General features: G+C 42.3%; 2 protein-coding genes across 2 annotated transcripts; both read left to right on the top strand.

Annotated features, from left to right (window-relative positions):
* The first annotated feature begins 3218 nt into the window (after positions 1-3218).
* LOC117054261 (60S ribosomal protein L10a-like) lies at positions 3219-3984 on the top strand. Its single transcript, XM_033162927.1, is given in 3 exon segments — positions 3219-3770; positions 3854-3920; positions 3922-3984. Coding segments are annotated over 3 exon segments (621 nt in total). The 5' UTR covers positions 3219-3250; the 3' UTR covers positions 3956-3984.
* Positions 3985-8860: 4876 nt separating this feature from the next.
* RXYLT1 (ribitol xylosyltransferase 1) lies at positions 8861-22206 on the top strand. Its single transcript, XM_033162689.1, has 6 exons — positions 8861-9056; positions 13394-13555; positions 14657-14759; positions 15229-15543; positions 18028-18198; positions 20627-22206. Exons 1-6 carry the CDS (start codon positions 8912-8914, stop codon positions 21045-21047), a joined length of 1317 nt encoding a protein of 438 aa, XP_033018580.1. The 5' UTR covers positions 8861-8911; the 3' UTR covers positions 21048-22206.
* Positions 22207-23966: the final 1760 nt, after the last annotated feature.

The raw sequence follows: 23966 nt of genomic DNA, 5'->3' as shown, positions 1-23966 counted from the left end.
TCAGTCTCTACAGCAGGACCCTGTCTTGGGGAGGGAGGAATGTTCTGGTTTTTCATGCCAAGTACTTGACAGGGAGATGAAATCTCATGAGGCTACATTTAAGAAGGCAGATAGCACAGTACTATTCTCCTAGGAGGAGGCCCTTGTCATAGAGATTACCGGTATACACAGTTTACAAAAGCAGGTGTTGATCATTTCTGTTCATCTTTTAAAAATGTGTCTACTAATTTTGTTTTAAAAAGAAATGGCAACCCTGGTTTTATCTTCTAAACAATGGAATACTTTGCAATGTAATATGCATTACCTGTTACCAATGACACATTCTTATTCAATCTTGAAGTACTTTATATTTGCTGAAATCTGTGGCCAGTAACAAATTGTGCACTATCGGATCATAATCCAATAAAAATGACTTTGCAGAATAGAGGGAAGACATGGTTAAGATGGATATTAAATGAAAATATCTTAGGAAACGAAGAGGTAATCAAGAAATGTTCACAAATACTAAATGAATAATTCCAGTACAATCTAAACAATGAGACAGATTTAAAGACAGTCTGGGATGCAAGCAAGGTGGTAGTAAGAGGCTTCTTCATACAACAGAATGTATACTGGGGGGGGGCGGGAAGAAGGGAAAAGAAAATTAATAGAAGAAGTGCTTATGTATGAAAAGAAACTTATATAAACCAGTGGATTAAACAATTGAAAAACAACTGAAAGTCCTACAAACACGGTTCTTTATGATAATGCAAGATGAGTTACAGCAAAAAAAAGCAAAAAAAAAAAAAAAGATCACTGAAACAGAAACAATTTGAATGGGCAACAAACCTGGGAAATTACTGGCATGGCAATTGAAAATAGGAAGAATACCAAATACCATACATTACAGAAAGTGACCTACCTCGACTAACAATGGAACAGATAAATTATCTCAATGAACCAATATCAACGGAAGAGATAACTATTGCCATACAACAAGCAAAAACAGTAAAATTGCCAGGACCACGTGGACTCACATCTATTTATTATAAAACTTTTCAAGAAAGAAGTAATGAATGGAGCCCTAAAGGGGGATGGTATACCTGAAACTTGGAAGAAGGTGTTTATAACACTAATCTCCAAATCTGAGAAAGATATACTGAATCCCAAATAATTTAGGCCCATTTCACTATTAAACAATGATATATAGGAAAAGGGGGGGGGGCGTGAAAATCCGCCATGAAAATCCATCGTGGAAATCCGCCCGCTGATCACACAAATACGCCTTGTGGTCAGCCTGGCACCCCCCCCCTACCGCTGGTGGCATTCACACACCCCAGCAGGCGGCACTCGCATCCCTGGCTGGCGGTTTTATGAGATCAGCGGTCTGATTTTCACGATCAGCGGGTGGCACTGGCCCGCTAGGGTTGCCAGCGCCGCCCGCCGATTGTGACCAGGCGTATTTGTGTGACCAGTGGACGGATTTTCACAAAGGCAATTTTAAAGACGATCGCGCCAGTCGCGAAAATCCGCTTGCAGCACTCGCATCCCCGGCGGGTGGTTTTATGCGACTGGTGGTCGGATTTTCACGATCAGCGGGTGGCACTGGCACCCCGCAAAACCGCAATGGGGGAGGGGGGGTGACAAAAAAATTCGCACTGGGTACCACCTGACCTTGCTACGCCTCTGCTCATGATAGGAAATAATTAGATACGCCTTGTGGTTGTAATAAATAATTACTATTACCATAAGATGTTGTATCAGTTGTTGTATCAAAAGAGCTAATAGAATATTATGGTGAAATAAACAAATGTTTATAACAGAAAATGCAAAAAAGCAAAAAAAAAGTTCATCAATGCTATGTGTGTTACAGAGAGAGAGAGAGAGAACCTAGTCATACTCCTATATGCGTTCCTTTTTTCTGAATATATTTTTGGTGGAATGCCAGGTCACAGATATGCCAATGGAGCAGCTATTGCTACACTTCTTAGGACAGTTCAACAGGCATAATAGGACTGCTGCACCTTATTTCATTCAGCTGGGTATCTGCAGACAAATACATGTCAGGCTGCCTTTTTAATAGCAGTATTCTGCTGAGCTGCTATTTCTTGGGGTTTTATTTACTGTGATTCCATTATGTATTTCCTATGTATTAAAGCTCACATAGCATAAAGGAGCCTTGCCTTTCATTTCTGTATAGTATTAATAAAACCTGAATTATTGATTCTTCTGCATGGCTGCAAAAGCATTGTCTCTGAAAAACTTAAAACACACATACTTCATAAATGAGGTATCATTGCTCGCTATTCTCAATCACAAAAATCAACGACAACACTTTAAAATCAATTAAAATGTTTTTTCTGTCCCTTATTTCAAGAAATAGAGCCATCAACAGAGTTATAATTTAGTGCTTACTTGTTGTTCTCTAACTTATTTTTAAACCACTCCCAAGTGAAAATATTTATTTCACCATTCCTCCCACCTGCTCATTTTAAAAGTAAAAATATTTTGTTCCATCTTAAATAAACATCTTTCACCCTCCAACAATCGTCAAGGGATTTGTGGAATTACATACACAGATACTTTGGAAAACTTTAAATATGTGGTGTTCTTTTAGTCTAAAAAGATTTCCAAAGAACTTTTTATCAAAGGTATCATATCTTGAAATTCCATCAGTGAATAAATTCTTCTCAGCATAATTGAAACCATGTATCAACACAGCACAATGACCAATTACTTTGGCTCCAAGAAACTTAAAACAGTAAACAGCAGATAAAGAAGCTATCCAACAGCAAAGGACAGCACACATAAATTTGGAAGCCTTACCATGATTGTTTTTGCTGCAAAGTAGAAAAGAAAAGAGTAGGCAAAAGTAGATTTTCAACTAAAGGGCTTAATAAATTCAAGGCAACCAGCCATAAACCAACTGCAAAGTTCTGGACTAAGAATAATCCCTGATCTACTCTGTCCTAGATACTGTCTTTATACTACTCCCAAAAGTTTATTCCAAAAAAATTAAGTCCCATAATTATAAAGCAACTGCTGTTAGTCATCTGTGCTTCAACCCTGGAGCCCCAGATGATCTTGAACCAAAACTTCCATCGTCCCCAGCCAGCGTAGTAGCCAGGACAGTACTCAAGGATGATGGGAATTGTAGTCAAATATCTGGCTGAATAATATTTGAATAGAGGCTCATATTGGATTGTGGGTGGCATTTAGAAGGACCTGTCACGGGAGGCGTGTCCTTTCCCTCTTCGAGCGAGACGGCAAGATGAGCAAAGTCTCCCACGACACGCTCTACGAAGCTGTGAAGGAAGTCCTTCAAGGGAGTCAGGCGAAGACACGCAAGTTCCTGGAGACTGTGGAGTTGCAGATCAGTCTGAAAAACTATGACCCACAAAAGGACAAGCGTTTTTATGTCGGTCTCAAATCCGCTCCACAGCCTAAATTCTCAATCTGTGTATTGGGGGACCAGCAACACTGTGATGAGGCCAAAGCTGTTGACATCCCTCACATGGACATAGAGGCTCTGAAGAAATTCAGTAAGAACAAGAAGCTTGTAAAGAAGCTAGCCAAGAAGTGTGATGTTTTCTTGGCCTCCGAGCCCCTGATCAAGCAGATTCCTCGAATCCTGGGGCCAGGACTGAACAAAGCTGGCAAGTTTCCTTCTCTCCTCACTCACAATGAGAACATGGTGGCAAAGATTGATGAGGTCAAATCCACAATAAAGTTTCAAATGAAAAAGGTGCTCTGTCTGGCTGTGGCTGTTGGGCATGTGAAGATGACTGAGGATGAGTTAGTTACAGGTGGGTAGCCGTGTTGGTCTGCCATAGTCAAAACAAAATAAAAAATTCTTTCCAGTAGCACCTTAGAGATGAGTTAGTGTACAACATTCATCTGGCCATCAAATTCCTGGTCTCTTTGCTGAAGAAAAATTGGCAATAGTACCATGGGGAAACCCCAGCGCCTTTATTGATGAAAATATAATTATTTTTGACTACCTTGAAAAAAGAAGAAGGACCTGTCACTCAATGCTGGGGAACACAGACAACCACAAGTCCAAAAATCAAGGTGGGAGCAAACCACACTCTTTCCTTCTCTCCAACAGGCCTAAATTGTTGATGACAAGTCTAAATGGTTATGCCAAGGCATACCTACACTACAGGTAGACTAGTTTGGGGGAAATAATTGTAACAAAACCTTGCAATGGGGACGCAGTCAGTTTGGTTAGAGAACTGGAATAGGATCTGAGAGACCAGGGTTCAAAATCCACACTCAACCATGAATCTATCTGGGTGACCTTGGCAAATTATAGTCTCTCAGTCAAACCTACCTCACAGTGTTGTTGTAAGGATAAAAGAAAGGAGTAAGAACCATGTGCTCCACCCATTGGAGGAAAGGTGGGATATAAATGGAATAAACAAATAAAGCAGATAGAATAGTGCTGTCCAAGAAGGGAGTTCTATTCCCATCTCTTGCCGCAACTGTTGTGAGCACTTCCCAAACTCAGCCTTCCTTAATCTGTTGTTCTGCAGAGAGAAGTCTTGTCAAATTGGAGTCTAACCTACAGGCCAGGATCTAGTCATACAGGCAGGGTGACAACAAGGAAGAGAAATGTGGATGCAAAAGCAGTTGTACCTTAGCTTCAGGTGGTCAAGAGGAAAACAGATGGCATGGATATGAATAATTGTTGTTGTTGTTGTTCAGTCGTTCAGTCGTGTCCGACTCTTCGTGACCCCATGGACCAGAGCATGCCAGGCACGCCTATCCTTCACTGCCTCTCGCAGTTTGGCCAAACTCATGTTAGTAGCTTCGAGAACACTGTCCAACCATCTCATCCTCTGTCGTCCCCTTCTCCTTGTGCCCTCCATCTTTCCCAACATCAGGGTCTTTTCCAGGGAGTCTTCTCTTCTCATGAGGTGGCCAAAGTACTGGAGCCTCAACTTCAGGATCTGTCCTTCTAGTGAGCACTCAGGGCTGATTTCTTTAAGAATGGATAGGTTTGATCTTCTTGCAGTCCATGGGACTCTCAAGAGTCTCCTCCAGCACCATAATTCAAAAGCATCAATTCTTCGGCGATCAGCCTTCTTTATGGTCCAGCTCTCACTTCCGTACATTACTACTGGGAAAACCATAGCTTTAACTATACGGACCTTTGTCAGCAAGGTGATGTCTTTGCTTTTTAAGATGCTGTCTAGGTTTGTCATTGCTTTTCTCCCAAGAAGCAGGCGTCTTCTAATTTCGTGACTGCTGTCACCATCTGCAGTGATCGTGGAACCCAAAAAAGTGAAATCTCTCACTGCCTCCATTTCTTCCCCTTCTATTTGCCAGGAGGTGATGGGACCAGTGGCCATGATCTTAGTTTTTTTGATGTTGAGCTTCAGACCATATTTTGCGCTCTCCTCTTTCACCCTCATTAAAAGGTTCTTTAATTCCTCCTCACTTTCTGCCATCAAGGTAGTGTCATCAGCATATCTGAGGTTGTTGATATTTTTTCCGGCAATCTTAATTCCGGTTTGGGATTCATCCAGTCCAGCCTTTCGCATGATGAATTCTGCATATAAGTTAAATAAGCAGGGAGACAATATACAGCCTTGTCGTACTCCTTTCCCAATTTTGAACCAATCAGTTGTTCCATATCCAGTTCTAATTGTAGCTTCTTGTCCCACATAGAGATTTCTCAGGAGACAAATGAGGTGATCCGGCACTCCCATTTCTTTAAGAACTTGCCATAGTTTGCTGTGGTCGACACAATCAAATGCTTTTGCATAATCAATGAAGCAGAAGTAGATGTTTTTCTGGAACTCTCTGGCTTTCTCCATAATCCAGCGCATGTTTGCAATTTGGTCTTTGGTTCCTCTGCCCCTTCGAAATCCAGCTTGCACTTCTGGGAGTTCTCGGTCCACGTACTGCTTAAGCCTGCCTTGTAGAATTTTAAGCATAACCTTGCTAGCGTGTGAAATGAGTGCAATTGTGCGGTAGTTAGAGCATTCTTTGGCACTGCCCTTCTTTGGGATTGGGATGTAGACTGATCTTCTCCAATCCTCTGGCCACTGCTGAGTTTTCCAAACTTGCTGGCATATTGAGTGTAGCACCTTAACAGCATCATCTTTTAAAATTTTAAATAGTTCAGCTGGAATATCATCACTTCCACTGGCCTTGTTGTTAGCCAGGCTTTCTAAGGCCCATTTGACTTCACTCTCCAGGATGTCTGGCTCAAGGTCAGCAACCACATTACCTGGGGTGTATGAGACCTCCATATCTTTCTGGTATAATTCCTCTGTGTATTCTTGCCACCTCTTCTTGATGTCTTCTGCTTCTGTTAGGTCCTTTCCACTTTTGTCCTTAATTGTTGTAATCTTTGTACGAAATCTTCCTTTCATATCTCCAATTTTCTTGAACAAATCTCTGGTTTTCCCCATTCTGTTATTTTCCTCTATTTCTTTGCATTGCTCGTTTAGAAAGGCCCTCTTGTCTCTCCTTGCTATTCTTTGGAAATCTGCATTCAATTTCCTGTATCTTTCACGATCTCCCTCGCATTTTGCTTGCCTTCTCTCCCCCGCTATTTGTAAGGCCTCATTGGACAGCCACTTTGCTTTCTTGCATTTCTTTTTCATTGGGATGGTTTTCGTTGCTGTCTCCTGTATAATGTTACGAGCCTCCATCCACAGTTCTTCAGGCACTCTATCCACCAAATCTAAATCCTTAAACCTGTTCTTCACTTCAACTGTGTATTCATAAGGGATTTGATTTAGATTGAATCTTACTGGCCCAGTGGTTTTTCCTACTTTCTTCAGTTTAAGCTGGAATTTTGCTATAAGAAGCTGGTGATCTGAGCCACAGTCAGCTCCAGGTCTTGTTTTTGCTGAGTGTATAGAGCTTCTCCATCTTTGGCTGCAGAAAATATAATCAATCTGATTTCGATGTTGCCCATCTGGTGATGTCCATGTGTAGAGTCGTCTCTTGTGTTGTTGGAAAAGAGTGTTTGTGATGACCAGCTTGTTCTCTTGACAGAACTCTATTAGCCTTTGCCCTGCTTCATTTTGATCTCCAAGGCCAAACTTTCCAGTTGTTCCTTTTATCTCTTGACTCCCTATGAATAATTAAGGGTGCCCAAAATGAAAAGAGCTGTTTTATATCAAGTTGCCCCATTGAGTCCAGTGCAGTGTTGCAGCAAAGGTTTTCAAAATGTGATTCACAGGCTTTATTTAGGTCACCTGACAGAAAGCTGTGAAGCAATCAAGAATATTTGTATTCAGACCTGCATTTGGTTAACTTTTGGGAGGCTGATCACATTTTGATTAGGGCCAGATCTTTAAGCTAACAAGTATCTCACCTGGTGCCTGTGATTTTTATAATAGAGTACAATAGAGCTGATGTAGTCCAGTATTTTTTATCTTTGAAATTAAAAGGACTGTTCTCAGCAAGCTGGTTTAGGTCCTGATATTTCAATCGGGCCCTCACTTTGATTAAGGGCTTACCCACATTTACCTTCTGCCCCGCTTTTTCCAGGCAGAGGTCTGTGCTTTAGCTGAGATTCCTGCATTGCAGGGGGTTGGACTAGATGACCCTTGGGGCGCCTTCTAACTCTACAGTTCTATGATTCTCTGTCTGAGTGTTGTTGGTTTTTTGCCTCAAGCTTTGCCCCTGAAAACCTGAACTTTAAAGCTGAATCAGAGCAAACGTCAATTCGGGTTTTCTGCAAATTGACATTTGCTCCGATTAAGCTGCAAAGAGGTTTTTGCAGGGAAAGCTCCAGAGCCAAAAAAGAAGGGGGGGGTGGAGGGGCACTCGGACATGAAGCTTTTAATCACAGACAGTGCATGGAAAAAGCAGAGGAAAGGTAAGTGTGGATGAGCCCTAAGTTTATTAAGAGTGCTGCTGTGACCCTAGAGAATCTTCCAGTAGTTCATGGGGGAAGTTTTGAGAACCACTGGTCTCCAAGTGTCCCTATTTTCCAGGGACAATCCCAGATTTACAGAAGCTGCCCTGGTTTCTGATTTGATCCTGGAATGTCCTCCCTATTTTCATCAGAGAAATGTTGGGGGGTATGGAGTTATGCAACCCAGAAGGAGATAAATAGCCATACAACCTTTAGAAGACATCTGAAGGCAGCGCTGTACAGGGAAGTGTTTTTTTTTTTTTTAAAGGTTTAATGTTTTATTATGTTTTTATACATGTTGGAAGCTGCCAAGAGTGGCTAGGGCAAACCAGTCAGATGGGTGGGGTATATATAAATAATAAAAATGTTGTTGCTGTTGCTATGGAATAAGATGTCCCTGTTTTCATCAGAGAAATGTTGGAGGGTATGTGCTGCATGCGCATACATTTAAAGCACACCCACCTCAGAAAAGAAAAGAAAACCCTGTGAACCATAATTTCTCAAGGGTGCTGGAATGGAAATTGTAGTTCTGTGAAGGCTAAACTGCAGGCTCCCAGGATTCTCTCTCTGTGTGTGCTTCGAATCATGGGTGTAGGCAGGATTTTTGTTGGGAACCTCAGATTTGTATTCGATTTTTATTGATTTAGGGGAGGCTGTATGCTGCGTAATGCATGCAACCTGTGGCAGCAGCAGCTAAAGGTTCTTCTGGGTTTTTTGGGAAGAGACTTTCCCAGCCCTATCTGAAGATGCTGCGGACTGAAACCACGCACGGAGGATGAGAGGGTTGCGCGAACGGGCAGGCTCCCCTCCCTAGTCCCATTGTCGTCGAGACTCCCCGGGAGAACCAGCCCCGAGCGAAGCGCGCGTGACCCACGGAGCCCCCCTGGGCGCGGCGCGAGCGGTCCGTCCGGGACGCGCGTGTCCCGAATCCTCCGGACGCGCCCGCCTCTCTCTCTCCGCCCGTCTCCTGGCGGGCAGGGAAGGGCAGCAATGCCTCCCTCAGCGCGTCACTTCCCGGCCAAGATGGCGGCGCCCGCGGGGCCCTGAACGATGCGGCTCACTCGGAAGCGGCTGTGCTCCGCGCTGCTGGCCGCTTACTTGCTCTTCTCCCTCTACGCGGCTTACAGCGTCTTCCTGAAGCCCCGCCGCTCGGCCGCCTCGCGAGCTGCCGCCCCGAGGGAGAAGCAAGGGCGAGGTAAAAGGGACTCCTTCCTTCCTTCCCGCCACCGCCGCCGCCTCCTCCTCCTCCAATTCTGCCGCCCTACCACCTGCCCTGTTTCTCTCTGTGTGTGACAAGCATCCCCACAGTCATTTATTATTAGTAGTATTAGTATTTAGTTTTAGGTGTGCATAGGATTGCAGTCTTGGCTCCTTGAGAAGCTGACTCTCTGCACTCCCCATTACAGCAGGATTTGTATTACAGAGTTTATGGGGAAATGCAATGCTGCAAGACAGGACAGGTACATACAAGTAGTCCTATTCTGTTCCTATATGGGGCTTCAAGTGATGTATCCAGGGGACTGGCCAGCTTTGGGAGCAGACCTCTAGGGGCCATCTGAAGGGGCTGACCCTCAAAGTGGATGGGCATTGCCATTCTAATAGTGTGCATGCCCATCTTGTGGGGGCGGGGCTTACCTGTTTTCCCACCCCCACCCCATTATTTAATTCGAGTTGGCACCCCTGCTGGCCAGATGCCACAGTCCACAGTCTTGTACCATCAGGCGCTTCCCAAGAACTCCAAAGTGCTTTTAAGAAGAGAAAGGGAATGTGAGATAGGTATATATACTGTTGTAGATTCTCTTGGGCTTGATTGTGTTAGAAAATGGTAACAAAGTATAGGAAACGAGATTCATGCAGAGGTTGGAATGGCGTCAGGTTAAGGTTGCCACCATTGTTTTTCATTAAGCAAATCTATTACAAACAGATGTCACACACCAGTATTTAACTGCTTGGTAGTTGAAGCAGATGTTAATATCAGGTGATTACTTCATAGTATAATAGACCAACCTGAGGCCGTAACAGATGTTTTGCAACACAACTCCCATCAGCTCTGGCTAGCATGGCCAATGATGGGATGATGTGAATTGTAGTCCAACAACATCTAAGAACATACATAGAGCATGTTGCATCAGGCCAGTGGCCCATGTAGCCCAGCATCCTGTTCTCACAGTGGCCGACCAGATGCCTGCAGGAAACCCACAAACAAGACCTGAGCACAAGAGCACTCCCTTCTCCTGTGGTTTCAATCAGCTCCTCTGTCTGTGGAGCAGAGCAGAGCCAACATGGCGAGTAGCTGTAGCCTTGGCTAGTAGCCATCTGGAGGTTAGCAAAGGCTGGTGTAGACCAGGTATAGGCAAACTCAGCCCTCCAGATGTTTTGGGACTACAATTCCCATCATCCCTGACCACTGGTCCTGTTAGCTAGGGATGATGGGAGTTGTAGTCCCAAAACATCTGGAGGGCCGAGTTTACCTGTGCCTGGTGTAGACTATGTATTAGGCCTTAGAACAAGAATTTTACTTTTTGGAGTAAAGCCAGCAGCTTCCAGCATAAGTATTCATTATATTCATTATATTTTCATTAAGGTGGTAGCATAGGAAGAAAGTGGTGTAGAATAGATTGTCTACCATATTTTGTGTTATTGTTAGTATTACTTTGTATCGCTTGGAAACAGTTGGTACTGAATTGCAGGTTGAGCAAACCAGGGGTTCCCAAAGTGTGGTCCATGGACCTCCAGTGATCTGTGAGCTTCATCTCTCTGGTGGCAGCTCTGTGGAGTAGTGGAGCTATGTGTGAAGAATGCTTTGTGTGTAAGAAGGGTAGGCACAGCAACTGCTCTGTCTTTCTTTGAACCCAGAAGTCCACCTGGAAGATGGATGGGATGGGCCAGAAATGATGAGTGGCAATGAGGCTCTGATTTCCTCACAGGAATAAATTCAGGGCTGGCATCAAAACAAAGGAAGAACTCAAATGGGGAAAAGAGACAGATAAGGCACTAAAGAGGAATGGAGAGTTAATACATATGGAAATGGAAACAGTAAGAAATAAATTCGTTTAGCACAACAGACATATCCATCACACTGAAATTGTCATATTGATTTTAACTGTATTTTTTATAACGTCTTTCATTTCTTATTGTATTTTATCACGCTGAAATTTGAATTCCAAAATACTTTAGCACCTGGTGCAGAAAATTCATTAAGTGGTCTGCCAAACCCTTTGCAATTTCCAAGTGGTCGAAGCAGGGCAGAGTTTGGAAATTACAAGCTTTGTAATAAAAGTTGGGCCTTTTTTCCTGAATCCTAGCCAATCACTTCAGTTCTCTCCAAACTACTATCACTCCTATTACGTGTGGCAACCAACATGAAGGACAGGACAAGACTGTGGGTCCCTACAGTTGGTGAAACAACCAAGGTTTGCAGGAAAATTATTCTAATCTCCTAAAAGCACTCAGTCTAAATGTGCACCTGAGCACAGATGTAATTTATTAGCAATTTTTTTGCTTTCCTTTGGATGCGTGCTCTATTGAAAGGAGAAGTGCAAAGAAACAATCCTTTCTCCACTCATCCAATATAGGCTTGCAGTTCCTACACAAGCACATCTGCCCTCTGGTGTGCATAGGTACGAATAGCACTGCTTAGTGAAACAGCGAGCTAGTTTGAATGTCTGTTTCTGAGTTCCCGCTTCAGCCAAGCCAGTGCCACAAGGCCTACTAATATGGAGCAAACACCTCAACTGTCGTGCTTTTTATTTATACTTTCTAACATGGTTGAAGCTTACAATAGTTCTCTCCTGCTTTGTAAGATCAGTGTGTGCATGGTGAAGGAAACTCTCACATGCATGTTGCCATAGTGCACTTTGGGATTTAGTTTCTCTAATAATGGGCAGTTTGCCACATTTTACATTCTTCCATTATCTTGTGTGTGTAAAGTGGAAGAAGGAAAGAGACACCTAGGGCTTCAGGTTTAAATTGTGTTGGTCTATTTGGTAGCCATTGCCACTACCCCAGTAAAACTGCTCATCATATTTTTTTTTGGGTGGTATTGCCATGGCTCAGTCTTTTAAGGAAGGCAGTTTGCATGCCCCGTAAGGTAGCCAGGCAGGCATGCAATGGGTGATTTATTACATTCTCCATAATAACATAGGTTGGCTGCTGTGACTTTACTGAGCTCTTGTGTATGCTGCTGTTATGTATTGATTCTATGAAGTTAAATGACTGGAGCAAAAATGTAAACACACTTTCATAAAAGAAGGTTAGAGAAGCCAACAAGAGGCAGCCTTACCAGCTGAGTCAAGTGAAACACCCTCCTGGAAGAACTGCTCACCACAAATAGGATAGAGGAAAGAGAAAATGAATGAGCAAGGCTGGTGGGGATGAGGGGTTGGAGAGGAGTGGAACAGTACACACCTGAGGCTCACACCTGTGTTCCATCAAGAGTTCAAGGCACACAGAGCACCTTGGAGAGCTCCCAGAGTTCTAACATGATGACTTTGTGAACTATTTTCTTGACAAGTACCTGCAAGCCAGCCTCTTAAATGGCTCTTAACCTTATTCTGCCAACTTTTTTGCTCCTGTGGAACTGAGGAGACAAGGGCACCATGCATGAGTCATCTGAACCAAAGGAGTTGGCAATACCATGCCCTGTAATTGGGAGGGTCCTGAAGATGGTCCTGACAGTTGTGTCTCTGTGAGTCATGAGAGGCAGCACTGAAAGAAGCATATCACAAAGAGTTATAACTGACTCCTTGGTAGCTGCCTTATACCAAGTTAGACCATTGGTCTATCTACCTCAACATTATATGCATTGACCAGCAGAGGATCTCCAGTGTTTCATACAGAAATCTTTTGCAGCCAGGGTTAGAAGCTGGGACCATGTACAGTATTGCTCTGGTTTCACAAAGGAGCCCAAAGAGTAATTTCAGCACCATGGAAAGCTCCTAGTAAGCCACTTGTTCTAAACAAGGGTTGGAAGTGAACCAAGGCCTTTTGAGTCTCTGCCTCCAATCCACATTTCCCAGGCTCTGCCCCCTTTGGGAGAAATAGTCTCTTAAAGGGTCAACCCTGTGGTATGAGGATGGACATTTCTACTGTATCCCATGACCTGTTGAACTGGATGGGTGCTATTAGGACCCTTGATTCCAGTGAAGGTCTCTCCAAGGATACTGGCTCCAATCTATGGGCTCTGATGCTGTGGCATTTGGTTCAGTGGCTCCTTCCTGCCAGTCTTGGATTCAGTGGTCCCCTGATTACCAGCATTAGGATCACCATCAGAAACAAAACCTGGCTTCTTAACCAGTGATGTTGCAGCCTTCTGCTTGGTCTCCTGATCACTGCAGGACTTTGAGGTCATGACAGACAATTTGCATAGAAAGCATATGCTGAGCTATGTTTCTGTGGCTTTTTATATAAGTAAAAAGTATTTATGCACTTCAGGTGTCACTGTTTTAGTATAAGTACAGCATGGGCCTGTAACAACACATTCAACAAAGTTCTGGTGTAATGATTCACGTTATCTACATTTTTGATACTTAGAACATGCTGTTTTGGGAACTGAAGAATGGAATCCTTGGGAAGTTGATGAGAAAAACGATTTGCAGCAGAAGTCTGCAAATAGTCTTCAACTATTAAAAAAGATGCAAGTGCAACAGAAACAAACAGATCTGAGGGTACAAATTTGGGGGAAAGCTGCTATTGGTAAGCACTTGTCATTAATAATGTGATTGCTTTTTCTAAATAATATTGCTTCACTCCTTTGGTTCGATCCTTAACATTTCATTACTGAACTATTGCATTCAGTGGATTTACTTCCTTGTAACTGAGTTTAGGATTATAATGTTAGGCAGGATTCCAAGCCCATTTTGCTGATAGCAAGCCTTGTTAACTTCCATTGGACTAGCTTCCTAGTAGATGATATTAGGATCATATCTTCAAATATGGAACATAACATTTCCTGCCCAGTGATTTAAAAAATAATTTGACTGTAGACGTTAAAAGTTTCTGAATGTACAGGGGCAGATGGGGCTCATCAACCTAGGAAGGTAGCCCCTAGGAGAAGAATAACCCTGGTCCTCAAACTCTGCTTCTTTGTGGCTATACTCATTCATGAGAAAGGCTTCGGGAGTAAACCCCAAGGAAAAGTCCATTCCTGCTACCTTGCTGAGACTCCTCCTTCAGCTCTGGCTCCTGCCTTGTGGAAGGGACAAACCCCCATAAATCTCTACCCCCTTCTGCTGGATTAGCCTCTGGCCCCATTTCTTCTTCCACCCATTCCTTGGAGCCCTGCCAGTCCCTGACACCTTTCCTATTTTTCTCTATTCCTCTCATTGATTTCACACCTTGATGGTGTAAAGCCCTTTGCAGTGGTAAATGGACGGACACTCTCTATGATGCTTCTAAGGTCTCTGGAGGTTGTCTTTCCTCAATACTGAACTGGATGGAACGTTAGCCAGAGAGTGGGATCTGTCAAAGGCAGCTCTGCTCTCAGGTTTTCCTCCCAGTGGGCCAGGGCTTCTCTCCGTGCCAAATATCCCAAAGTCCTATATCACCTTGCAGATATAAGTGCACCTTGCATGCACCAGCACTCCTGTAGGTTTCTTGCTTTCTCGTCTGTTTAGATCCCCTCCCTAAAGCACCCTTCATTGCTCTTATTTATTGCAGACCTTTATTTACCTTGCCGAGTTGTGTTGCTTTATTGGAGTTGGCCTGCTTTGCTTCTTTTATCTTCATTTTTAGCTAAGGTATCTAGGAGTTCAGATACGTCCCATATTGTTCAAACTATAAATCATGTTTTCATAGGCCTTTACCTGTGGCAGCATATCTTTGAAGGTCTTCTTGAGCCTGCTGATGTATCAGCCCAGTGGAGAGAAGGAAGCGTCACAGCAGGGAAATCATTCTTCAGGTACCAACTGTATGATACCTCTTTTCAGTTTAGTGGTGGCAGTATTTCATAGCCCAGTGAACATATTTAATGTAATTTTGTGCATTAGTTAGTGAAATTGTTCAATTAGAATGTTTATTCAACAATGAATAATGTGATACTTGCTGCACATTGGTTGGTACATCTGTGTGTGTGTGTGTGTGTGTGTGTGTGTGTGTGTGTAAATATATATATACTGCTGGTACAACAAGCCTTGGGGTCAGGCCATGAAGAGTTGGCAGCAACAGACAGTGCAGGACAAAGCCTTATGGTGGTCTTAATTTCTTGGGAGAAATTGTACAGTTCTTCTTCATTCCATTACAGAAACGATAGAGCAAAATCCTTTGAGCATCAGTGATAACTATTATTTAAAATGTCCATCTGGTGTGTTATATTGCATTATTTGTAAATACCTGTAAACCTTCCAATGCCTGTGCTTTGTCATTCACAGCTTCATTACGGGTCCAGCTGTAGTCCCCGGCTACTTCTCAGTAGAAGCTGACAATGTGGTTCTAGTGCTGAATGGCCGAGAGGAAGGAAAGATCTCCTATGCCACTCAGTGGCTGCATTATGCACAAACCTTAGTACAAACTCACAAGCTGCAGCATGTTGCTGTTGTGTTGCTTGGAAGTGAACAGTGCAGAAATGAATGGATTTCCCCTTACTTAAAAAGATATGGAGGTTTTGTGGACCTGCTCTTCATAATATATGACAGCCCCTTAGTGAACGAAGAAGATATTTTCCACTGGCCTTTGGGAGTTGCTACGTAAGTCCTGAATACATTCAGGAAAATATTTTTAATTTCGCATATGCCTATAGATTATGCCCTGTGTATTAACATGTATAACAGTTAATTAAGATGGAATGTATGTTGAATACATAATGCTTTGTAGAATAGCTGTATTAAGGAAAATGTAGCATTTTCCTATTGTTGATACTGCTAGTTTTCACTTTTGAATTAGGATCATTGTGTTTAAAAATCAGAAACGATTTGATGATTAAACTATAGTTTTAAGTGAGTGGGAATTAAATTGTAAACACAGTTAGCTGGAAGAAAACTCCACTGGGCACATCGACACTTCCTTCTGAGTCAACTTGTACAGAATAATAATAATAACAACAATAATAATAATAATAATAATACTGTAATAATTTATTACTTTACCCTGCCCATCTGGTCGGGTCTCCCCAGCCACTCTGGGCGGCTCCCAACAGAATATTAAAAACATGATAAAATATCAGTCCTTAAAAACTTCCCTAAACAGGACTGCCTTCAGATGTCTTCTAAAAATTAGAGAGTTGTTTATTTCCTTGACATCTGGTGGGAGGGCGTTCCACAGGACGGGCGGCACTGCCGAGAAGGCCCTCTGCCTGGTTCCCTGTAACCTCACTTCTCACAGGGAGGGAACCGCCAGAAGGCCCTCGGAGCTGGACCTGCTGAACAATAGGGGTGGAGACACTCCTTCAGGTATATTGGGCCGATTTCCTGAATATTCAGGAAATCGTCCCAGTATACCTGAAGGAGCGTCTCCACCCCTATTGGAGGTTGCATTCTTTCAGCTAATATATACCAGCATTTACATTGAGATTCTTTTTTTTTAAAAGTTAGGATTGTATTTAAATTAAAGAGATCTGATTTTATATTTCTATACTACTTTTTCTCACTGAGGGGCAGTTGCATAACTATATCGGTGATATAGTGGATCTGAACACAACAGAATTGCATGAAACATAGTTTTGCAGATATTTGGGCCCCCCAGACTGTACTCTTGGTGGGATGGAAATAACTATAGCATGTGCCACTGTCCTGTTGCTCCGTTAATGTTAGCAGATTTGGGGCAAGAAGAAGGTCTCCTCCCATCACCAGAATATCCTCCTCACTATGGGAGCTGCTAATAAAGGAGTTTCACAACAGGGTCTTCCCTTGCAGCCTATTCATCTTAGAATGAAGTGGAATAACTTGTCAAATGGATAATAATAAATTATTGGATTGTGAATGCATTGCTGGTACATTTCTTCAGGAGCTCAGTAAATTGTGTGTTAAAAATTGGCTAAAGCAGGAATAGTGATCTTATGGCCTGCAGATGCTGTGGGGCTCAGGTCCCCACAGCCACAACCAGCATGGTCAGTGGCCATAGACAGTCATCCAGTAACATCTGGGGGATCACAGGCTGTCCTTCCTTGGGTCAAAGATTGATAAAAATATCATAGAAACAAAAAAAAGCAACGAAGAGTTCTTGCGTGCAAAGGTTGTACTTCAGTTGTACTGCACTGAGGTAAATGTGGTCATTAATGCTGTACTAAGATGGAAAGACGCAGGTGGCGCTGTGGGTTAAACCACAGAACCTAGGGCTTGCTGATCAGAAGGTCAGCGGTTCGAATCCCTGCGACGTGGTGAGCTCCCATTGCTCGTTTCCTTTTCCTGCCAACCAACCTAGCAGTTCAAAAACAAGTCAAAGTGCAAGTAGATAAATAGGGACCGCTCCGGCGGGAAGGTAAACGGCGTTTCCGTGCGCTGCTGTGGTTCACCAGAAGTGGCTTAGTCATGCTGGCCACATGACCCGGAAGCTGTACGCCAGTTCCCTCGGCCAGTAAAGCGAGATGAGCACCGCGACCCCAGAGTTGGACACGACTGGACCTAATGGTCAGGGGTCCCTTTACCTTTTAAGATGGAAAGAGGGGAATGAACATGCCTTTCACTTTTGTGAATGGCTTACATAGAAATGAAAGAATGAAGCTAAATGAAAGAGCCTTTGAATTGGCACACCATTTATTAGGGGGGAAAGGGAAGAATAGCGCTTTACATTCTCCATCTTTTCAACAGGCTCACGTAACCAAATAAACAATTAAGAGTGTCAACTTTAAAGAAACCAGTCACTTCTGCTGGCAAGAAAGTAGATGTAGATCAGGAATAGAAAGTTTTGAATAAAATGAAGGGGCAGACCAGCATGGAAAAGGCTGTGAGCAGAGTTGGAGACAGATAAGTTTGACTGCTAAACAGATTCCTATGCATGCCTACTAAGACATAAGTCCCACTGAATGTAATGAGACTTCCTCCGAGGAAAGCATGTGTAGGATTACAGTCTGAAGTAGGCATAATGAAATGTGATTTACAGTCCCGTAAGTACGCTGTGGATTGCAGCCCTCATAAACAAATACCGGTAGTTCCAAATCCTTGCATTTGTGGTCTCCCCCCCCCCCCCCCCGACAACTGTTTCATGCACAGAGACATGTTTTATTTTCATTACAGCTACAGATATTTTCCTGTAGTTGAACCGAGTTGGTCAATGCTTCACACTCCAAGACCGTACCAGTGTAATTTCTTAGGAACGATTTATAAGAATTCAACAAGAGAGATCCTGGTGGACGTCCTGAAGCAAAGTGGACTCGATAAGCTTTGTTGGATTTCAGCCAGAGAAGAGTAAGAACTATAGTCTGTAACAGCAAAAAAATTAACAGTTAAAAATAACAATGTTTTATGTTGACTGCATCGGAATTTTGATACCAGTTTGCAACAATTGCCGGCATGGTGTGTGTGTGTGTGTGTGTGTGTGTGTGTGTGTGTGTTGAAATGCCAAAATTGTTGGATTTTGGCTTTATGATAAGGGTTCAAATACCATACCAGCACTTTATAAAACTACTATATGCATCGTGATGTAAGGTAAAGTTATAATCATCATCATCATCATCATCATCTGCCGATCTGGCAACAGAACACTAAAAAGAAAAGAAATCTTCAAAAATTAAAAACTTCCCTACACAGGGCTGCTTTCAGATGTCTTCTAAAAGTCAGATAGTTGTTTATTTGCTTGACATCCACAGGGTGGGTGCCACTACCGAGAAGGCCCTTTGCCTGGTTCCTTATAACTTCATTTCTCGCAGTGAGGGAACTGCCAGAAGGCCCTTGGAGCTGGACCTCAGTGTCCGGGCTGAACAGGGGGGGTGGGGATGCTACTTCAGGTATACTGGGCCAAGGCCATTTAGGGCAGGCATAGGCATACTCGGCCTTCCAGATGTTTTGGGACTACAGCTCCCATCATCCCTGACCACTTGTCCTGTTAGCTAGGGATGATGGGAGTTGTAGTCCCAAACCATCTGGAGGGCCGAGTTTTCCTATGCCTGGTTTAGCGCTTTAAAGAGCAGCACCAACACTTTGAATTGTGCTCAGAAATATATTGGGAGCCAATGTAGGTCTGAATGGAAGCCCTGCCATTGATCTAATTTTCTGTGTATCATCATGTTGCAAGACGTTGTGAGAAAACAAAAGTGTGTACAGTGATCTGCTTCAGTTATATATGATTTTATGCTCTTATGCCTCCTACAGACATTATGTTTGTAACAATAGCAGAAGGAACAGACTCCAACTGAGCATCATAATTCAAATTGTTTCTTTTTTTTCAGGTGAACTAACAGGTTAGGTAGTCCTTCTGGTCAGCTTGTAACAAATACTTTCTAAGGCTTTTTTTTTTTTTTACTTGATGAGATTAGAGGGCAACCTTGTGAGAAGAATCTTTAGAGGCTTGCAATTTATTTTTGGAAGCATGATATGGCATCTGCTTCTCTGCTTTCTTTCTTTGAGATACAACTTTGCCTCTTGTCGAAGTACCTGTGCTATTCAATCTTCTTAAAATAATAATAAAAATCACTTTCAGGAAAACAACAAATGAAATTCTGAAGTAATTCTTAGGGAGCGGAACAGAGATGGCTTGATAATCCAAGGCAGGTTAAATTTAATGATTTCGTGTAATATAAATCTGTGTAGTTCTTGAGAAAATTGGAGGGTTGCTTCAGAAGATACGCAGCTGTTACTCTTGCCCATACATAAATAATATTGGCAAGTTTATTGAGCTTTAACTTGTAACTATAAACTTCATTTTTGCCATCTTATTGATAGTGAGTGATGTACTCAGTACACTGCTATGCCTTTTTTTACTCAGAAGTAAGTTCCAATATGTTTAATGGGATTTTCTCCCAGTTAGATTTGCATAAAATAGCAGTCTTAACCTGAAAGTAACAACCAAAATAATGACATTATCTAACACAGTGGTCTGCATTTTTTCAAGTTTTTCTAAAATGCACTTATTCATTGGCATAGATGTCAGAATATAGCGACATTGTCCAGTCCGTGTGTGTGTGTGTGTGTGTGTGCACGCTTGCACATAGTCAGATGAAAGAAGTAGAAAATGGCTTAAGCAGAGGAAATGCTGTAGACAGACTAGAATTTTGTACTTTAAAAAAATAGGAAGACACAGAAAATGTTTTCTATTTTTGAGCTGTGTGTATGAACACATAGAATTTGAATGGAAATTCTTTAGAAATAGTTTGAGATGTGCAGCACTCAAGGTCAAAGCACTGTTGTTCATTCTCTTGACTATTCCAGTTGGTTATTTTATAAATCGTTTAAAATATGCACTCTTTCTTTCTGATCAACCTCACGAATAAGTGAAAATCAATGTAATGACTTGGATATGATCCATCTGTGTGTGTCCTCCAAAAGCCCCCTTTGCCCCCTGATAGTCACCTGAACAATGTGGGATGAGAGTCAGGAGGCTGCTGAGATGGAGTAGGAGAGAACAGGAAACATTCCTTTTGTGAACTTCCTTAAGTTAACTTGTCTTAGGATCCAAGCCATTAAGCTCTTTTTTAAAAAAGGCAGTAATGATTGATGAAGGCACTGGGGAAACAGTGATGTAAACTATCCACTCCCCAGTTCTTAGATATTACTGTTGTGGCTGTGGCTGCTACACCGAACAGTTGCACTGAAAATGTGGTGTGAATCTTTTGTTTTCCACAAAATTCGTTGTTGACGAAGTATGCACTTTCAGCATCCTTTTGTCTTTTCTTTCCAGGTGGTGGCCTCAGGAAACAAACGAGAGCCTTCGAAACTACCACGACGCATTGCTACAGAGCGATCTCACATTATGCCCAGTGGGAGTAAATACAGAATGCTACAGGGTTTATGAGGCATGTTCATTTGGCTCCGTTCCTGTTGTAGAAGATGTAATGACACCAGGCAATTGCGGAAATTCATCTGTGTCCCACAGTGCCCCACTGCAATTACTAAAGACCACGGGAGCTCCCTTTATCTTTATTAAAAACTGGAAAGAACTTCCTGCCGTTTTAGAAAGAGAGCAAAATATGACTTTGCAACAAAAGATTCAGAGGAGGAAAAAGCTTATGGAATGGTATCGGCAATTCAAAGCACAAATGAGACAAAAATTTATTAGCGCATTGGAAAATTCCTTTTTAGCTAAGGACGGAGGAGGTTAATTGTTACTCTGAATAGACCATAGTGTAATGTGGATCGTTGGAAGCCAGAGCTGCTTCCCACATTGTTTTTCTCTCCCCCCCCCCCGAAATAAAAATGTAAACAAATGCATGTCCACAATATAAGGATCCTGCTGTCAGTGTTGACGAAATGGATTTGGATACCACCTTGCAGTCCCATCCACTGTGGGACTCTCCAGAGCAGATTGGTGGAAGACTGCAGGGAGAAAAAGAGGAAAGGACGTCGTTTTGCGTGAGCAGAAGTCTGCTTGTATAGTGTTAGATGTTGCCTAACGGCCTGAAAATGAATTAAGAACTCAGTTTACAGAAAAAGAAAAAGAAAGTCTTGTCACTGAAGAATCTGCCTCTAATCACGTCATTAAGTTTATTTGTTTATTTTCAATATTTAGTTACCACCCAATAACTAAAGTTCCTTGAGCGGTTCGTCAGTAAAAATTAAAACCATAGAACATACTGTATAATGAAATGTATGTTAAATCTAAGCAACGACAAAACCAGCCGCAAAATAACACCAGGAACAGAGATCATCATTGCAACAGGATGGACAAGCTTAGGGAAACGATGGAGGTATTTCATTGTTTTCCTGACTTCCTGAAAATAGGATTAAACAAAGACACAGTAGGGTTTTAATTAGCTGGTTTGAGTGTGGAATAAAACAGGTTCAGTGAGCAGAATAAAATTATCCAAACTAATCTTTTTCCAGCAAAGAGAATTAATAAAGCTCTGTAAGCTGCTGGTGGATGGGAAGTTTCAGTCTATTTCTTCCACAGCAGATGAGCTCTTGTCTCCCCACAAACAAGACACTTTACCACTGCCATCTGAACGTGGGGTTCGTAACAGGAAATCACCTCATTCGACATAGAGACAGGTGTGTGGTGACTTTCAGATGGGAGTACTGTATTGCAATCTATGCAGAGCTGCATTTGAATATGGTTCAGGAGCTTCTGCTGGTGTGAAATGTTTCCGCTTGGCTGTTGACATGTACAAGTATGCACCACCCTGTAATAGCTCTTTTGAGACTCCTGCATTGGCTACCAATCTCTTTCCCTGGAGAGCTCACGTCCTAATTGCCTCTCTTCTAGTATGAAAAATTCAGCAATCTCCCGCTGCCCCCCATCAGCATTAAAAAATGACTTGCCTCGTGTTCTGTTTTTTTGTGAAGGTCATATTGGCCTCCGCACACTAAACTGGCCTTCCCTGTTTGTAACCTCGTAGTTTGGAATTTGCTCTACCGTGGGTGAGCCGTATTGACTTCTTCCCTGTTATCTTTCGGGAGGCAGGTTAAGACTTCTTTCTTGCTGTTGAATTGAGGGTCTTAGTTCTGCTGACTAGATGTTTTATTCCTGTATTTTAATTTTCCTTACAACTTGTTTTATGGTTGGGTGTTAAGACTTTCTGTGTTCATAAAGTGGTATACAAATTACAGTGGTACCTCGACTTACGAGCGACTCAAATTCCGTATTTTTTGACTTCCGAATGACCTCCGGAAGCGAAAAAATGGCCGCCACTTCCGAAATTTTTGACTTATGAAGGGAAAGCGGAGGCACGATACCTCGACTTACGAAGTTTTGAATGCGGTATTTTCGACATACAAATTTTTTTCCCGTTCCAAGATGGCGCCTTCGACTTGCGAAGATTTCGACTTACGAGCGCGCCTTCGGAACGAATTACTTTCATAAGTCGAGGTACCACTGTACTTAAAACACAGTATCAAAATCAAGGTCATAGCAGAGCCATCCCCTATTAGCAAGGCCCAATTCATGCAAACTAATAATAATTTTATTATTTGTACCCCACCCATCTGACTGGGTTGCCATTCACTATGAGTGATAATTTTGCAGTAATAGCTATGGGGGGTGGGAGGGTGGGGACAACCACCACAACTACATAATGACTGTGGAGTCCAGATGCCATATGTATGAAGTGTATTCCAGTGAGGGTCTCTTCTTTTTTAACCTTGAGAATCCATACTCATAGGGTGGTTAAAAATCATTGCCAATGCATGGGGGGAATCACTTCAGCCAAACAGCTTGCTGCAAGGAGCAGCCTCTATGTGATTGCATTTTTGGCTGCCATGTCACCAATCCCATATATATGAATGGGGCTAATGTCTTGCAGGTCTGGGTGGAAGGGCACTCATATATGTGTAGGCAGGTGTTTGCACACTCCACAATACTAAGGGTTCTAAGGAGTACATGCAGTTTAAAATCCATCTATTTTTTAAAAAGATGAACTTATAAAGTATTAAAAAGGAAAGTTGTGTTGCAATTGTATACATACTTTCCCCTACAAGTAAGTTGAATATAGTCCAGTTTATTTCTTTTTTATTGGTTAAATATTTTCCTTGTTTACAAAAGCACATGCATTGTCTCTTTCTTCAGGTTGTGTTTTCTACACATCAGTTACATATGTTGTGAGACATTGGTGTTACATGTAGTGTAGGGTTGGGAAGAAAAGAGGGGGAGAGAAGGGAGAGGGGGGTGGGGTGGTAAAGCTTATGTTCTTTTACTTAGTGTATGCCTGAGGCTTTGTGTGGTTTCAGGTTTTTGAGGACCGTATCTATTTCCTCCGGGGTGATAGGACTGTCCATTAATTCTTGCTCTTCAGCGGTTAAGGTTAGCATGGTCAGTCCTGCTAGAAATTTTCTGATTTCCTTCTCAGATGAGTTGTAGGAGGTGTATAGATTGGCATATTTATTATTATTATTATTATTATTATTATTATTATTATTATTATTATTGCAAATTCTGAAGTTGTTTCTTTGGAGGAGAATGTTTTGCTGCCATCATTTTTGGTGATGCAATGTATTCTTGTTTTGAGTGATTTTTTTCCTACACTTGTTTGCTAATAGTCTGGAGTTTTTCCCTCCTTACTCATAGAAGTGTGTTGTTGTTTTTTAGT

This window comes from Lacerta agilis, chromosome 10 (assembly GCF_009819535.1).
Source record: "Lacerta agilis isolate rLacAgi1 chromosome 10, rLacAgi1.pri, whole genome shotgun sequence".
NCBI classification, from domain to species: domain Eukaryota; kingdom Metazoa; phylum Chordata; class Lepidosauria; order Squamata; family Lacertidae; genus Lacerta; species Lacerta agilis.
Note: the sequence above shows the minus strand (reverse complement) of the source record. Positions and strands in the feature narration are given on the sequence as shown.

Coding starts and splice junctions, on each gene's coding strand:
- RXYLT1 (XM_033162689.1), top strand. CDS start 8,912: ATGCGGCTCACTCGGAAGCGGCTGTGCTCCGCGCTGCTGGCCGCTTAC. Junction 13,556..14,656: donor TTGGGGGAAAGCTGCTATTG/GTAAGCACTTGT, acceptor ATGTTTTCATAG/GCCTTTACCTGTGGCAGCAT. Junction 14,760..15,228: donor GCAGGGAAATCATTCTTCAG/GTACCAACTGTA, acceptor TGTCATTCACAG/CTTCATTACGGGTCCAGCTG.